Below are 18,799 nucleotides of genomic sequence, written 5' to 3'. Positions count from 1 at the left end.
AACACACGACAGCAGAAAATCTAGCACTTAAAATTCATTGGAGGAAGGATCACTCGACCCAAAACGTTAACTCAGATTTCTCTTCACAGATGCTGCTAGACCTGATGAGCGATTAGCAGCAACTTCTGGTTTTGTTCATGATTTACATCATCTGCAGTTCTTTCAGTTCTTACTTAAAACTGATTGTTTGAAATTTAGAAAATATGACTTTTTTTACTGCTATTTAAGTGGCTAGTAAATTATGTTCCTGTCACATTGTTCATTCTAGAGTGATGGAGATCCACATCATGGCCAAAATGGCATCATGATCAGTACAGATGTAGTGGGCCGAGGGGCCTGTTCCTGCGCTGTGCTGTACTGTTGTGAGGTGAGGTGAGGTGAGGTGAGGTGAGGTGAGGTGAATAAAGAAATTCAAACGTTGACGTCAACATCATGGGATTTTCTCTGTCTGACTCATTGTGGAAATGTTGCTGTATTTTCAACAATAAACAAACTAATCTCACTACAGAAAGTAAAAATTGGCTTGAAGTAATGCAAAAGCCTGTTTGAGCAATTTGGATTTTGTACATATTTAGTTACAACTGTATGTGCTACTGTCAATGACTGGTAACAAAAAGTAACCATTATAATTCAGCAACAGTAAAATTTAAAATAAAAACTACTTTTCTACTTCTATATCTCTAATTTCTTTTTCTTGTAATCCAATTTTTATTTTTTTACTGCCCTTTCATTAGACTTTGAACTTACCCAGTCAAATTCACACTCCTTTCGCAGTTCTTCTGACATTAGTTATAATCCTTTAACCTGATTGTTTAAGGAGATGAACAGTTGCTTGTTATGTTCATCTAGATAGCAGATGCCTCGTTTCCCTCACACTTTCTGAACTCAGGTTTAAAATATCATGGAGATGAAACTGCCAAGGACAAGTTTAAAGAATGGCTGGTAGCATTACTCACATCGACTAAGTCCAACAGCAAATTGCAACCCATTATATCCAAGGTTTTATTGTCATTACTGGCCTGAGGGTTTTAATTCTGGTGCAGGTGAAGTGAGGAAATGTAATGAGTCTATCAGGCCCTATAATGGTCAATAAAAGAGCAAATGAATTACTCTCAGACTTGCAACTGGATTTGTAATTTGCCGTCTCTGTTTTATGTCGCGTAGAGGTTCTAGTGGAAGCACTATGACAAACATTTCACTCACAGGATGTAGGTGTCACTGGCACGGCCAGCATTTATTGCTCATTCCTAATTGCCCTTGAAAAGCTGCTTGAATATAACTGAGTGCTTTTCTAAGCCATTTCAAAAGACAATCACATTGCTGTTAATCTGGAACCACATAGCAGCCAAATCTTAATGAACCAGATGGATTTTTATGACAATCTGGTAGTTTCACAGTCAACATTATCAATACCAGGTTTTCATTCTACATTTCTTTCAGTATCTGGATTTCAGGTCCCCAGCTGCCCTGTTGGGTTATAATTAGTTCAATAATGTAACAATGTGTGACCATATTTGCTTATTGGTGAATAACCCTCACCAGCTTCCTCTCCTGTGTGAACATCAAACAGCAAGATGTTTGACCAGTTTATTAGTCATCTTAAGGAAATTATAGCTGCATTTTGTGTATGGCAATATCATAATGCTCAAAGACATGAGTGTTATTTTAATAAATGCATCGATGTGCTCTGGAACTGTCTCTGTTTTCAAGGAAAGTATTTGTTTCTTTCCTAACCCTTCAATTATTGCAAGTTCCTTCTACTCTCCATTTTTCCAACTCACTTGCTTTCTTTTCCTGAATACCCCTCACAGCTTTGAGATTGCCTCACCTCCACTCATCTCATTGTTGTTGTCCTTTCACTATGCCTCTTCCTCGAAGGCTTCCATGCCATCCATTTCTTCACATGGATAAATATTACTCACTATAGATCCCTGATATACGTATCTTTCTTGTTTACACAGTTAATTTTTAAAAACTCCACCAAGCCACAAGGCTGGCAGTTATTTGATACTTGATCAGAGGTAGGGGACCAGGATTTTAAAATGCTGGAAGAGACAATGGGTAAAGTGTAGACTTAAATCATATACTTCTCAAATAACAAATTATTTTATACAGTCTCCCACAAAATTGTGTATTCATTCAACATATTAATAGATCTCCCATGGTACTGATTACAGTGACCAGAACATACAATGTCTTCTAACAATAGGACGCTTATAACATATATGCAATCTACTGTTGAGGGATACCATCATACAAATTGATGAATCTTTTTAAGACTACAACATGTCATTATTATACAAGTAACAACAAATATCTGTTTTGGGATGAAAACTAAAATTGAGAAAAAAGGAAATTAGGCATTAATAACTAACATAACAATGAGACGTCATTGGTGTTCTTACAATTATTGGGAAAAAAAATCTCAATCCCTCAACATATTGATTAAAGCAGAATATTAGAGAGTAATGCTGTGATTTGGATTTATCATCTGCATTTGGTAATATTTTCCGAAAAGGTCTGATCAATTTAAATAAATATAGAATCTTAAAGGAAAAAGGAAATATCTTGGACAGTTCCGGTAAAGCATGTTATTTAAAGCGGAGTAAATTTGTTCATTGTACTTTGAATTTACAAAACGGCAATAAAGAAAAATCTTAACAATTTAACTAAAAGCAGGAAAGAGTAAAACTGAATTGAACTGGGAGATATTAATGGCAGTAGGGAAAGCTTTCCTGTGTTCCATGAAGAATGAGCTGGATGATAAGATTAATAGCACTTAACTTTTAGCCGGTTCAGAACACAACTGAAAGCAATGTGGTTAACCTTTTGTACCAGCACAGTATTTTGTGATATCATTAAGAGATTGCTCCCATTTATTGGCAATGCCATCTGAGATGTCATATACTATATATAACTCAAGAAGGTCATGACTGACAATGAGTAAAAGTTGGATTGAATATTTCGGGACAAACTGCAACATGCATGGCTCCACAGACTGGCAGATATTTTTATTTTGCAGCATTGATACATGAAAAAAATATTTAAGCACCCGATACAATGCTTACTGAATGTTTCTGGATTCTACACCCTCTGCAACAAGATCAACCCACAGTCTCTCCAGGAGGCAGACACACTGACTCCATGTCTCAAGCTGCAAACCTTCTCCCAGTTGTGCATTCAAGCCCTTGGGGTCAGGAGGATACCATTATAACCATGTGTATTCAAGCACAGCTCTGAACAGCCACAAGCCTCATGCTGCAGCCTTCAGCTAAAGGGCATCAATATTTCTTTCAAATTTGAAGGGCACATTTGACAATAGCATTGGGGACCAGAAAATTAAATACTATCAAAAAGCACTTGCATGAGATGGGGGAAGGAGAGAAACCTTCCTGAGAGAGGATTCATCCATAAACTTGTCAGGCTAGAGCAGATATATCAAGTGCTGTCACATTGTGCCTTTTAGCTGTAACATTTTCCTTTCTTAAGATGTCAGGTCCCTAGTAAGACCAGCATTTATTTCCCATCCCTAATTTCCCTTGAGCAGAGAGTAGCCTACTAATGAATGACTTGCCAAGCCATTTCAGATTAAATATTATTAGTATGGTTCTGGAGTCACACACACACCATTAGTGAACAGAGTGGGTTTGTACAGCAATTCTACAATATTAATAATTAAGTTGAGATTTTTATTCCAGATTTATTAATTTAAAAATGTAAATTGCTCCATCTGTCACTGTAGGAATTTAACACAACTCTGGAACATTAGGCTAGGCAGATGAATTATGAGTTCTTTAACATTACCACAACATTACTGTTCTCTTTATCATAATAACTATCTAAAGAGCCCAGTGAAAATCTGGAAACTTCTGAGCCCTGAATGACGATTTCAAAATTCAAACAGAAATCAAAACCTTGGTAACCAAATTAGAGGAAAATGAACAGGAGTAAATGATAACCAAGATAGTGGGATCAGAATATTGTGAAGCACTTTGGGCTCTTTTACTAAGTGTTATTATAATGTTTCTACTATCAATGAGAGAGGAAAACATGGCTGTGATTCATGTCAAACAGCCCAGGTTAATTCTGTCTGCTTTTGAATTCATAATTACAAAATGAAAATAAACACAACAACACTTGCATTTTCCCCAGATAAATGCCTCATTAATACCTCCTTTTCCAGAAGTGTATTTTTGAAAGCTTTTTGCTCAGAGCAATTTCCAAAATACACATAATCGGGAAGCTAAATGCAGCATGAAATATATCACATTTTCAGCAGAAAATGCTGTAAATCTATCTGAAAGAGTTGAGCAATGGATGACAATCAGCAAAATTAAATTGAACTCAATCACATAATTAGTTTTACTTTTCACTAAGATAGGAGGCATCTTCTTTGTTTTTCATTCACAATGTCTTGAGTTTCCTTCATCAGAGCATTCAACTGTCATGCCATAACTTTTCAGCTTGGAATAAAGAGTCCGTTGTCTACTTGAGATCCAATTTATTCAATTCAAAATAATTGCATAATCAGCTGTCAAGGGCATCACATGTTGGTTAATTCAATCAGGAAACATTTTGAATGTGCCTGACAGCATTACTATAGATAACTGCTGACATATCCACTATTTCATAGGCAAACATGGTGTACATTACAAAGAATGCATTCTTCTGATATCCTTCTTTATTGGCTAATTTGAACTTCTCTTAGTTATACCTCTCACTCAATGCAAATGCCAGCTGTGATAAATACAAGTTGTTCATATCATACCAATGCATCCAGGTACACGTTGGTCCATTGAACTTGTTTTTCGTTTGTGCCAGCTAAAACCATTGGTCTTCCAAGCACATCCAAATACTCCTATGGAATAAACCAAACAATTGATCACAGCAGTCAAAGCTATCCACAATGGTAACCACAGAGAATAATTCTTAATGTTCACCATGCTTTATAAATGTGGAATATTAAGATTTTAAAAGAATAGTACTCAGTAGAGCATACGAACTTCTTGTATAATAGATTGGTTTAATTACAATCATAACTTCCTCACAAATACACCCCAGAAGATGATATGCTGGCCAACCTTTTATGTAATTGCTCATAATGACTCAAACCTACCAGTAAGTGGACTTTTAACTCCAGGACCACTGACTGGCAGCGTATGTCACCAGATCAGCCTATAGGTGAATGTGAGGCTCAGTGAATTTGATTGGCCAGCTCTTATTTATGTAGACTCAGTGGGTTGCCTGACCCAAATGGACGATCAGAGATAAAGAGGTGGTGGCCAGGGGAGAGTGTCAAATTGTAGCACCTTATTCTGGGTAGTCAAATTAGCAGAAAAGCTTTCTCTGCATTTACCTACTAAACTCCTGGATTATGTTCAACGGCTTGATCAAATCACCCTTCAACCTTGTTAACTCCCTGGAAAACAAGCCGAGGTTTTGCAGTCAGTCTGGCAAGTAAACCTTGCATATCAACTGTCGTTCTGGGGAATTCCCTCCAAGGCCAATAATATAAATTTCCCAAGATATGGTTTCAAATTTAAATGTGGTAATCCAGGTGTCTCACCAACCTCACTCACAGTGGGTATAAATGCAGTAAGCGGATTGTTTGATCTGAATTTTCATATTCCCCCAGTCTCAAAATGGCAGGAGCATTATGCCATGGCCTGTTATTCTGCTGCTAACTTGTGGCTATATTTCAGATGGTCCAACTCTTGAAAGTTGGTCTTGTTCTCATGGGCAGCAATGGTTAATAAAGGACCTAATAGTTGTGTATAAGGTTCTGAGGGACATACATAGGGTGAATAGAAATGCATGTATTCCACAAGGAGAGATATCAATAACCAGGGGTCATACATTTAACATAAGAAGTGTGAAATAACACCACAAAGGCCAATATCCCATTATAGGTCACCCTTTATTTACATATGCATAGAACATGACACTGACCCAACTAAGTCAGAGCTAGCTCCTAAAGTAACAGTACCTGTGACACTCCTGTTTTTATCTGTCAGCCAGGGCTCCCTGGTTGGACCAGAGTAACAGCCCCAATCAGGGAACTCATATTCTGAGATCCATCTGGCTGACCTCATTACAAATTAGGCCAATATTGTAAAGAACAGCTCAGAGTTTTGTGGCACGACACACAAAATTGTAATGTGTAATTGTTAAAATTGAGCTCTTGCTGAGAATCTAACTCAGCAAAAATAAATTCCTAACTGAAACTGACAAGGTTCCATTCCTTTTTGATAAGATCACCCAGAAGAACGATGACATTTGAGAAGTGGCACTAATGACACATACCAGACACAAATTGCAGATCACTTAAAGCATTACTCATAGCTAGGCAGAAGGTACAGCTAAAAGAGCAATATTTTATTCCATAAGACAAGACATATTGTCATGGCCTTTACAAAGCATTTATGGTTAATCTTGAACACCACTAAGTCTAAGTGGCTGGCTCCTCAGCTTAGTTACAGGGTGAATCTTCACACTTTTACAAAAGAAATTTGAGAAACCTAAATGTGAATGTATGTTAATGAACACTTGAAAATGCCCCAGCGATGTCTCAAAATGTTTACACTTTCAGCAGATATGAGAAATATTGACTGTCAGTGTGAATGATGTTTTTCCATTTCCAGATACCATCAATATTTCCCCAGTCTAATAGTGGGAAATGAACATCCTTTCACTCGAATCCAAACCTGCCGTTTCAAAAGAAACAATTCCCGAAGCCCGGCCTCCTGGTGACCTCTCTGAAAAAATGCTAATTAATGCAAAGTTTTCAATAATATTGAGATTTGTGTTTGAGCTGTCAGAACTGAGTTCAGCTTAACCAGACACTTACACTTAGAACCTGTGGGCATGGCTGGAGGAAGGGCTTCTTCCCAGCAATCGAACTGGACTGAAACTCGGGTCACAGAAGGGAAAGGGTAATGTGTTGCAACTCAATGTATCTGAACTCCAGTACATTCACTGCAGTCTCAATTTTGAAATAATGTCTTCCTTTATAAATAACAAAGATATAATGCCCTGAGCAGGAACATATCTATGACGACACCATGGGGGCCCAACTGGATAGTCTTGAAAATATGCTGAGGGATTGAATGTGCGATTAACCCCAGCCTATATCTTTGAAGCAAATTCATGCAAGGTTAACAGCACTAAAAACTAGCCTTCACTTTGAAAAGCCAGTTTTCTGCCACAATCTCTATCAATCTATGCCTCATACCTCACATTCACCTCACCTTTGTACGCTTCACATCACATCCCCATTTTGCAGCTTGGTGCCATTGTGAGTTATTGAGACATGAAGCAAACAGAATACATCATACATCATAACACACAACCCTCAATCTTCGGGGATACGGTGCCTGTATGCACTCACCCAGATGGAGGTGGTGATGCTTGTCATCTGTTGTGCAGTTGCAAGAGATTGCACACGCTCACACCTAATTCTCATCCTGATTCCCACTTGCACTTATCCCACAACCTTCTTCTGATTTAGAAGCAGCAGGCGGTGTGTGCACGCATCTCTCACTCCCTTGTCACCAACACTTTATGCACCATCCTTACTACAACCCTAACTTTGCATTTTTCTGTTACAGATACACAAGGAAAAAAGGCACAAGATGACCATGCTGAGAGCCGTCTTCTCCTCCACAGAGGTAGCTGAGTTGGTAGCACTTTCTACTCCCAGTCATAAAGCTATGGAGACAAGATCCTTTCCAGGCTTGAGCACAAAACCCAGCACTGACCCTTCAATGCAGTGCTGGGAGAGTGAGGCAATGTTAGAGGTACCATCTTTCAGATAAGATGATGAAGAACCAAGGTCCCCTCTGTCCTTTCATGTAAAATATCCCAAAGCAATATAGTTTGAAGAGGAGCAGGAAAGTTCTGACAGGGTCAATATGTATCCTTCATCCAACATCACAAAAACAGACTCTTTGGTCACATTACTGTCCAGAGAGTTTGTGTATGCAAATCAGTGATTACGTTCCTTCATTATAACATTGATTACATTTTAAAAGGATTTAATTTGCTGTGAAACATTGAGATTTCCTGTGGTCATAAAAGGCAACAACCAAGAAAAACGATGGGACCAGATGGAGTACCAGGCCGTGCACTCAGAGCATGCGCAGATCAACTGGCAGAGGTCTTCTCAGACATCTTCAACCTGTCCCTGCAGCAGGCCACTGTCTCTGCCTGTTTCAAGAGGGCCAACATCATCCCTGTGCCTAAGAAGGCTCACGCAGCATGTCTCAATGTCTACCGCCCAGTGGCTCTAACTTCAGTGGTCATGAAGTGCTTTAAAAGGCTGGTCATGGCATTAATCAACTCCAGCCTCCCAATTACTCTTGACCCGCTCCAATTTGCCTATTTGGCCAACAGATCCATGTTAGATGCCATATTACTTGCCCTTTACTCCTCCCTAGAACATCTTGACACCAAGAACAGCGACGTGAGAATCCTACTCATTGACTACAGTTCAGCCTTCAACACTATTATCTCCTCGACACTGATTACTAAACTTAGTGATCTCGGACTAAGCCCCATTTGCTGCAACTGGATCCTCAGTTTTTTGTCCCACAGGCCACAATCAGTTAAGATTGAGGACAATATTTCATCCTCACTAACACTCAACATTGGAGCCCCCTGGGGTGCATACTCAGTATCCTACTGTACTCGCTGTACACCCAAGACTGCGTCGCCAAATACCAGACTAAAGCCATTTACAAGTTCACTAAAGACACCACCACAGTTGGTCAAATCTCAGATGGCGACGAAACAGACTACAGACGGGAAGACCTGGAAAAATGGTGCACTGAGAACAACCTAGCTCTCAATGCCGGTAAAACCAAGGAACTCATTATTGACTTTCGGCGAGATGTTACTCATGCCCCCTACACATTCACAGCACAGAAGTGGAATGAGTGGAGAGGGTCAAATCCTGGGAGTGGTCATCAACAACAAGCTTTCTTGTACTCTTCATGTGGATGCACTGGTTACAAAGGCCCAACATCTCTTCTTCCTCAGGCAGCTCAGAAAATTCAGCATAATGGTAAATAACCTTGCCAACTTCTATAGGTGTGCCATCGAGAGCATTCTGTCTGGATGTATCACTACCTGGTATGGCAACTGTACCATTCAGGATCGGAGACAGTTACAGAGAGTAGTGAACTTAGCCTGGAAAATCACAAAGGCCAACCTCCCATCTATAGAATCCATTTACTAGGCCCACTGTCAAGGAAAGGTCGCCAGCATTCTCAAAGATCCATCCCATCCTGGCAATGTTTTTTTACAACCTCTACCACTGAGGAGAAGGTACAGAAGCTTGATCACATGCACCAGCCAGTTTCAAAACAGTTTCTATCCTACTGTTGTTAGAATACTGAATGGCCTTACAAAGTATTAGCATTCACCTGTACCTGTGTTTTTGTTTTGCCGCTGTTTACCTATTATTTACTTGTCTATGCTACGTAATTATGTGATCTGCCTGTATTGCTTGCAAGACAAAGCTCTTCACTGTGTCTTGGTACACAATTCGATTTGATTCTATTTGATTTGATTTGATTCAATTCGATTCAATTCAAGTTCTTTTCTTTTACCCTCCTCCTCTCTTACTTAGCAAATTGTCCTCGTCTTGCTCACCTTTTTATGTTCTCCATGTCATACTGCAGGCCAAGGAAGAACAAACCCACTGCAGTAAGACTGAAAACACATGATCTGCGCTCAATCCATGAATTTATAATAAAGGACTTTGCCATTTGCCATGCCATTTGCAGTGAACGTCAGCACCTTTAAATGGTAGCCCCCAACGACAGTAACTCAGGAGCAGCCAATAGAAATCAACAACTAACCAGGATCGGTTTAAATCAAACTGGTGGGGTTGTTCAAGCAAAGGCGAAGGCAAACTATCAATGTAGTAAACGACATTCAGTACAGTACAATGTGCAAACAAATCAAATATAATTTGCAAGTTTTACCACAGAAAGGATTTCTCTGTATTTACCTACAAATTACCCATTATCTAATCTGTTCTTAGAGTTTTTTTTAAAAATCTGGAGTCTATACAAAGGTATGTAAAAACTGAATAGTTTCAGCCTAGTAAGTTGAAGTGTAACATTATTACCTGTGTGTTTATACGTATTGCTCCAATGGAAGGAATTTCAAAAAAGTAGCCTGAAATAAAGAAATAACAGTTCATAATGTACTCAGAGTCATTTTCTTTAAGCTAAAGAAAAGTGGGAATGGGGTAGTTAAAAACAGACAGCTGTTCATTGAATACATAATTTCTAAATATGACCCTAAAAGATAAGTCATAAATACCTTTATTGGTGCAGGCCATCCATTGTAATGGTCCTTTATCATAGTTATGCTGACCGACTGAAAAGGTGAACACTCGCACCTAACATGAAAAGACATGACTATTCAGTAAATGAGGAAATCTTGAATGTGCTATTAACACATTTACAATATCCTAACGTATCTTCATGCAAGGTAAAAGTTATATTAGAAAATCGCAGAATTTTGCAGCACAGAATGAATGGGCCCTATCAGGCTTGTTTCAAGTCATCATGAGAGCTGTCGAATTAGTGCCCTTTGCTTCTCCAAAGCTCTTCAAATGTTTATCATTTTAAATTTATAACAAATTCCTATGGTAATTTTAACACCAATCTCCTGCGAATACCTTTACTGTCATTGAATTCCAAATCATAAAAACTCTTTGCATTAAAAATGTCCTAATTTCCCTGATGGTTTCACCACCAATGATTTTAAATGTGTCCTCTATCAGTGGCAACAATCTTTCCCTATCTACTCTATGAAAGCCACCAATAACTTCAAACATCTCTGTTACATTTCCCCTGACTATTCTCTACCCCAAGGAGAACAATCTCAGCTTTTTGAGACTTTCCACTCACTGAGGGCTCTCGATTCTCATCAAATTCTGCCAAATCTTCTTTCCATTCTTACCAACATACTTCCTGAAGCCCAGATTTACACCTGATGTGCCAGCTGAAGCCTCACTAGCGATCTACAGTGGTTGAGGTTCACTTCCTTGATTGTACACACTATTTTTTAAAAAATATGATTAATAAATACGTATGATTTTACAGCCGATATACCAACTGGCTCTGCTATGTTCAAACATTTGTGTAAATGATTTCCAGGTCTCTCTGCTCCTACAATTCCTTTAAAATGGTACCATTCACTTTCTGATGCTTGTTCTGATACTTCTTTCTAAAAGTCTAAAGTTCCTTGCTTCATACCTCTCTGCATTAAATTTCCATCCTCCTCCTTTTGCCCATTTCACTAGTCTTTCTATTTCTTGCTAAAGTTTGCTACTAGCCTCCTTGTTAACTACATTTCCAAGTTTTATGAAATCTGCAAAATTTGTAAATATCCTCTGTATACCCAAATCCAGATCAAGAATATGCATAAATAGATCAGAACTGTAGGGAACACCATTGTGTACATTCCTCTGGTTTGGCAAACAATGACTCGTTACTACTCTTTGCTTTTTGTCTCATTGTCAAGTTCACATCCAAACACTGTCAGTTTAAGTCCAAGGAATTTAGTTCTGCGAAGAAGCCTGTTACTTAGCATTTTATCAAACACATTCTGCAAATCCACAGACACAGCAGCAACTCAACTGCTCTCGCTAACATTCCCTACTAACGGACCAACATGCTTAGGACTGTGCTTCTCTCGGTTTATGCTTGAATCTGAGAGTTTTCAAGTGATTATTAACTTTATTCTTGAGACTATAATCTAAAACAATCTAGTCCCAACATCATCATAAAACTTATTGCAGCTGTGGGACCTTGTGTACAAAGTGGCTGCCGTTGGTTCTTCCATTACAGCAGTAAGAACACCTTAGAAGCATTTAATTAGTTGCAATGAGCTGAAATATGCTTAGAAAACAGCTTCTTTCTACAAAATACTTCTTTTAGGATCCTAGGATGTAAACAAACAGAGCCTGGTACTTATCCACCTGTAGCCCCATTAGTTTGTCTAATAGTACTTTTCTAGTGACAGTAATGGTGCTTGTTTAGCATTAAAAGAAAGTAAAATATCCATTAACTCCTTTGCCAATTCCTTGTTTCCCATAACTATCTCCCCAGATTCATTTTTAAGGGGCCTATGTTCACTTTGACCTTTTCTTTTCATATTTATGTATTAAAAAAGCTCTGACTATCCATTTTTATTGTCCTTGCCAGTTTGCCCTCATAGCTTATTTTCTCTCTCTCTATTATCTTTTTAGTCTTCCTTTGCTGGATTTTGAATTTATCCCGGTCTTCAGGGCTATCACTGATTTTGCCTCCATACATACTTTTTATTTCAACTTTACAATCTCTTCACTTCCTCGGTTATCCATGGTTAGTTTATCCCTCTCAAAATCTTGCCTCCTTCCTGGGATACATTTTTGCTCAGTCATGAATTACCTCCTTAAATGCCTACCATTGCTTGCTTACTGTCTTTCCTCCTAATCTATCTGCTTAGTTCACCTTAGCTAACACTATCCTCAATTCATGGTAATTCTCTTTATTTAAGTTAAAAATAGTTGTTTCCAATCCAAGCTTCTCACAAACAATCCAAATATTAAATTCAATCATGTTATGATCACTACTTCCTCAGGGATCTTTTACTCTGAGGTCACTTAATAAACCTGCTTCATTACCCATTTCTAAATCCAGGATATATTGCTCTCGGAAACTATTCCTCATGCACTCCATTTGAATGTGTTGTCAGAGCTATCCTTTCCAACATGGAAGTAGCAGACAACAGGTACTGGCACTTACCCTGGCTAGAGTGAGGAAGGTTTTTAATCTCCTCTCTACACTGCTGGGCAGTTCTCTGGATGATTGAGACTGCACTGGTCTGGGTTGTAACCTCGGACGAAACTGGCAGAGTCTGGTGTTGTAGCCTCCTCTGCCAATCCTATGGGAAGAGGCTGGTCCTCCTCTGCACACCCCATCCACCAGGACATTTAGGGTATCAGTCCACAGAGCAGGGCACCAACTTCTCCATATCTGCCATGTCCACTGCAATTGCCACAAACCATACAGGGCACTGCTTGTCCCTGGTACACAATCGCTTTTCAAAGATGACACCGGTAACAGGGATGCCAGTTCATTCGGGAAATCTAGCCAGTGCTAACTTCTTCCAGCTATGAAGGGTGGTAGATTTGGGCGAGCATTACATGAGAGGGACTAAATTGGAGTGGTGTATATAGTTAATGAATCGACAGCTTGAGAAAACGTACTGGACTTTGTGGAGAAAAACCCCCCACGAAACCCTCTGAAATTTAGTGTTAGGTAACATTAGTGTTAGGTAACAACTCATTCGCCCTGAGCAGTCTATTAGCCGCTTTTCTCTTAGGACATGCCAAGTCAGTTGTTCCAATATTCCATACCAAACTGAAACCACAATAAATCTTCATCTTTCTATTGCGGTTTATGCATAAATCATACACAAAGTAATGAGTAGCTTGATTTGGAAGAGACCACAATGAGGCTTCCCAAAGAGGAGGTATATCTTATATCAAAGCCATATGCTGCAGAGATATCACTGGAGATGAAACAAAGCAAAACCAAAACACCAACAAAGATGACTTCAAAATGAACATGAACTATGTGCATTTGCACGGCCCTTTAATGTAACAAATAAAATCCCAAGGTGCTCCATAAAACAGGAGGAAGAGCCAAACAGCATAAGGGAGAGGAGTTAAAGGAGCTGTGTACCAAAGAGGACTTCAGCTTTGAGGAAGCAGAAGCGGTGTAAAGTGGTATAGAATGGAATCTGGGGACTGGGCCTTAGTCAATCCTGGCAACCAAACAATATTTGTTTAAAGTTAAAAATTACATAACACCAGGTTATAGTCCAACAGATTTAATTGGAAACACTAGCTTTCGGAGCGCTGCTCCTTCATCAGGTGGTTATGGAGAATATTGTGCTTCTTCTCCACAACCACTGATGAAGGAGCAGTGCTCCAAAAGCCAGTGTTTCCAATTAAATCTGTTCGACTCTACGTGGTGTTGTGTGATTTTTAACTTTGTCCACTCCAGTCCAACACCGGCACCTCCAAAATATTTGTTCAAACTCTTTTAGGAATTAATATTTTCAATAACTAAAGAGTAATATAATTATCAATCAATCACTAGACTCTGCATGTCCCAGATCTATCAATATTTCTTTCAACTGTATTGATTTGTAATTGGATTTCTAATAGGTATTATAGCCCTAATAAACTGTTGAATTGTATTGTCATATAGGATTCTTTTATTTGGGCAGTGTGAAATTGTGGCAGGCTGATGAGTAATCAAGGCCACAATATGAAAATATTCTTCATGGCTGGAAGCTGGTTTGGATCAACCAATAAAGTGCTAAGTCCAAAACAAAGGGAGGATTTTATGGGCTTCCACAGCCCAGAACGCAATGAGTGCAAACCACCCATTCCTGATGCATGATGTCAATCCAGACATCAAAGGCAGAGCTTAATCTTCACTCTGCGAGGCTGTTTCATGTTTAAACATTCTACAGCCTGCCAGATTTGATACCAAATTCAACAATATCAGATCCTAATCCATGTCCCATTTTCTTTCCTAAATTTTTACTAGTTCCAGATTTACTTTCATTTTACTTTTCATTTTGCTCTAGTTCTGCCAATGTTGGTTTCTCTACTTATCCCTTTACCACTTCCGTGGGCACTATTCCACCAACCCCTTTGTCACTGAATCTCTTCCATTTACTAAATTGTCTCACAATGCTGCCACTGTTGTTTTCCCACCCTCGCTGCTTTCAATTACTTAAAACCTATTATGATTCTGACATTAGTTCTGATTAAAGTGTATTGATTTGAAATATTAACTCTGTATCTTTCTCCACAGATGCTGCCTGACCTGCTGAGTATTTCCAAGATATGATGCTGGCTCACAGTGTATGGTTACAGTAAAAGTGGCCATGTGGCATTGTTAGTTTTTTTTTCACATCTCAGATCAAGGGCAAAGACCGTAACAAACTTCCAGTTAATAACAGACATAAAACAAACTGTGTCACAAAAGGATCTCTGAAACATTCAGTTCCTGGAAAAAGTCCTCAGTTGCCAGTTTAGTAAGTTCATGCTCAATTTTACAATGGGCATAAGTCCAAATGATATTGTATATACACATAACAAAAGAACAAGCACAAACATAACTTCCTGTATGGGAACAGCTGGAGCAATTTATAGAAGGGTCTGAATTAAATATTTCAGTCAAAATCAGTGACTTAGTTCTATTAGGACACTGAAAAATCAATGAAGCCATTGTATTTTCTCTCCATTCCGAAATCACATAAGATGAATGCATCAAATAGTTGACCGCATCAAGTGACTGATTGACTAAAAACAAGTCTGAAATGGTGTTCATTGATGTGATGTGTTTTTGTTAATAGCAGAAAACACATTTCTTCAAGGCTTGTACTGCAGCTCTCTTAAATGTTTTGCTTCACAGCTTTGTTCAAATATTACCTTCAACTCATTATTCCTCAGCAAAATAAGCCAAAACCATATTTTTAGACTGCCAGCTTTGTCCTGAGATCGACTGATTGGGAAATTATACTGGGAGATATGGACAAATGGCAGTTGTCATGCATTGGATTAAGGTTCAGGAGAACATTGCAATGAATTTGCTTCCACTATGAAAAGCAACTATTCACCTGTAAATCTTTGATTTCAAACAGCCAAAATGTATACCTTGGTCAGATAACACTCCCCATGTTTGATATCTGAAGGATGCTTTTCATACTCATGTGCAAATATGAGAAACATATGTTTGATTTAAGAACAGAAAATGCGCAAAGTACTCAGTACATCAGGTAGTATTTGAGCAGAGAGAGGCAGAGTTAATGTTTGGCAGAGTTAATGTTTCATCGCAATCCCCTTTCATCAATGACCATAGATACTGAATGACTTGTTGCATATTTCCGTCATTTTCTATTTATCTTTCAGATTTCCAATATTGTGCTTCTGTCTTATACATTTGATCTTTCATGCTCCTTTTGAAACTTTAAAGGGGATGGAAGACATATTTTATGTAACTTCGATTCAGTGCATCAATTCTTCTGACAGCATCATAAGGAGGATTCGAAGGTCCAAGACAGAACTAAATGCTCCTTTTTTCAGTCTGAGTAGCTCCATTGGTGAATCTTTTGTAGCCCTGTACTCTCCTATGTTCCTACTAATGAAGAATAGGCAATAGTCTCACCATTTATTACTTTCATATGGAAAAGTGTGGATAAGGATGTTTCTTTTTATACATTCATGAGATGTGACTTTAACTGGCATAGCTAGCATTCATTGCCCAAGCCTAGTTGCCCTTGAGGAGGAGATGGTGAGCTGTCTTTGTGAATCACAACAGTCTATATGGTGCAACAAGGAATTGATTTCCAGCAAATTGATCCAGCAATATTGAATGAATGCTAATACACTGTATTTCTGAGTCAGGTCAGTAGGGAAACTCTCAGGTGCTGGTACTCTCGTGCAACTATTACCTTTGTTCTTCTAGATGGTGGCAATCATTGGTTTGAAAAGTTTTGTTTGAACAGTGAAGAGCCTTGGTGAATTTCTGTAGTGCATCTTGCAAATGAAACATGCTGCTGCTACTGAGTATCGGTGGTGGAGGGTGTGAATGTGGTGTGGTGCTTTGTCCTAGATTATCTATTGCCCTATTGTCCATTGCTGCTGAATACCCAGTACTTTTAATACATCTGTGGTTTTTAGTTGAAACCACAGTCTGTTGGGGCTGAATCTTAACATATTTTGGCAAAGTGAAATTTTCATTGAGTTTTAGGAAAGGTTTCTCTCTGCAAAGCCAAGTCAGCTTTTCTGAGCGATCATCCCAAAACACATTTATTAACTACCTATCATGTCCCATAAGGAGCTCTTCTCGTTCAATGCTAGCCTCATTCTCCCACTGCTCGTGGCCAGACCTACTCACTATTGCCAAGATGTCCTGGCCTATACTGGCATCCCTCATGTTGATGCCACATTTAAAAGCCCATTTGGTGAGATTATAATCACTGTGGAAGTGATACTAAGCAAAGCCATGGAACTGAGGGATCGCAAGTCTCTGGGTCCTGAGACATTTCATTGTTAGATCTCAAAAGAGGTGGTTAATGAGGCAGATGATGTGTTGGTATTCATTTTCCAAAATCTGTTAGATTCTGAAAATACTCCACTGAACTGGAAAGCAGCAAGTACAACTTCTTTATTCCAGAAGGGAGGGACGTAGAAAGCACAAAACCATTGCTTAATTGGCTGAATGTCTTCTGTGGAGAGTTAGAATTATGGATGCTTTAACTGGACGCTTGAGAAAACTCAAGACGACAGGAAAGAGTCAGGATGATCTTGTGAAAAGGAAAACATGTTTAACCAGTTTATTACAATGTTTTAGAGTGTCTGAGTCCTCAAGATGAAAACAGGAGCCTGTTAACATGGTGTACACAGATTTCCAAGAGGTATTTGGCATAAAGGTTTATTGTACAAAGAAGGAGCTGGTGGTAGAGGGGTAAAATACTAGCAATGGATGGAAGATTAGATTGCTGTATAATAACTGTTTGCTTCTATGTGTCCTTTATAGATTGGCAGAATGTGATGAATAGGATTCTGCAGTCTGTACTGGGCCCTCAGCTTTTTAACAATTTATATCAATGACTTAGATGAGGGGATTGGAGACATGATGGCTAAGTTTTCAAATGATGCAATGATAGATAGGAAGTATTTTAAGAGGATATAAGAAGAATGTATCAGTGACTTGATACAGGTTAAGCAAGTGGGAAAAACAAATCTAGCAAATGGAGGTAGACAAATTCTTGTTCAGCAAAGGAATCAAACTTTTGTTCTTAGTGCAAGTTTTTCCTGAACTTATACCATTTAACTGATGAGTACATTTCTTAGCATCATAATGTTAAATCTTTCAAACAAATACACTAAAATTTTAGCAAGCGAGTAATCTGACACCAGTTTATGCTTAACTTTCCAATTAATAGAAATTATTTACCTCCAGGGAAACATGTACACATTCAGGTTTAAAGCACGATAATGTCAGCTAATTCTCTCATGACATATTATATTTTTAAGTTAAGCTGAATAATTCTTGGCCAAAGAAAATCAGTCTCAATAGATCAAGTCTCAATAAGTTCATTTTTGCAAACAAGACAAAACATGTACTCTATTGGGCTATAGTATGTTTATTATGTGGCCAAATTCACTGAGATCATTTTCATCCACAATAAAAAAAACAATTTTAATGGTATTAGCATTGCATTTTTAAAATCAAAACTAGCAGTTTCACAAATATTTACTTTTTTGTCCTGGTTGTACGTTGTGAAGATTTCCTGGGCTCTTTCTTCCCCACCATCTGTAAATAGCATGATGATCTTGTTGCAATTAGCTCTGGAAACATTGAACTGCAGTGAAGAAATAGGAAACATTAATCTGCTATCAATTTATTTTCTTTCAATTTGAAACTCATAAGATACTTCTTAAATCTACTGCATCCCACAATGACAAGTTGCAATAAAAAACCTTTTTTTTTTATAATTCCTGATCTTCAAATTTGACTTCCCAGGTTTGTGGGTTTCTGATACATTTTCGGGCTTTTTACCCCAATTAGTCTTTCGGGTTATCGTTTCAGATCACTCAGTTAGTAACCCCTGCTCTAAATGGACTGAGTCATTTCTTTATCTGCCTTATATTTAGGGTAATTTGTTGTAAGCCCAGGAATCAAATAGAAAACTCATTATTACACTCTAGTTA

At 38.4% G+C, this 18,799-nt stretch overlaps 1 protein-coding gene across 10 annotated transcripts in view; it reads right to left on the bottom strand.

The window, feature by feature from the left end:
- Positions 1–18,799, bottom strand: part of LOC122561717 (voltage-dependent calcium channel subunit alpha-2/delta-1) — a 661,591-nt gene that overhangs the window by 136,420 nt on the left and 506,372 nt on the right. For all 10 annotated transcript variants that reach the window (XM_043713760.1, XM_043713766.1, XM_043713767.1 and 7 more), the window contains 4 exons: positions 18,346–18,450; positions 10,330–10,408; positions 10,133–10,182; positions 4,769–4,858 (listed from right to left, as the gene is read on the bottom strand). In XM_043713760.1, the coding sequence (XP_043569695.1) occupies positions 4,769–4,858; positions 10,133–10,182; positions 10,330–10,408; positions 18,346–18,450 (324 nt within the window). The remainder of the gene's footprint in view (positions 1–4,768; positions 4,859–10,132; positions 10,183–10,329; positions 10,409–18,345; positions 18,451–18,799) is intronic.

The sequence above is a fragment of the Chiloscyllium plagiosum genome, chromosome 23, assembly GCF_004010195.1.
Source record: "Chiloscyllium plagiosum isolate BGI_BamShark_2017 chromosome 23, ASM401019v2, whole genome shotgun sequence".
NCBI lineage: Eukaryota > Metazoa > Chordata > Chondrichthyes > Orectolobiformes > Hemiscylliidae > Chiloscyllium > Chiloscyllium plagiosum.
Note: the sequence above shows the minus strand (reverse complement) of the source record. Positions and strands in the feature narration are given on the sequence as shown.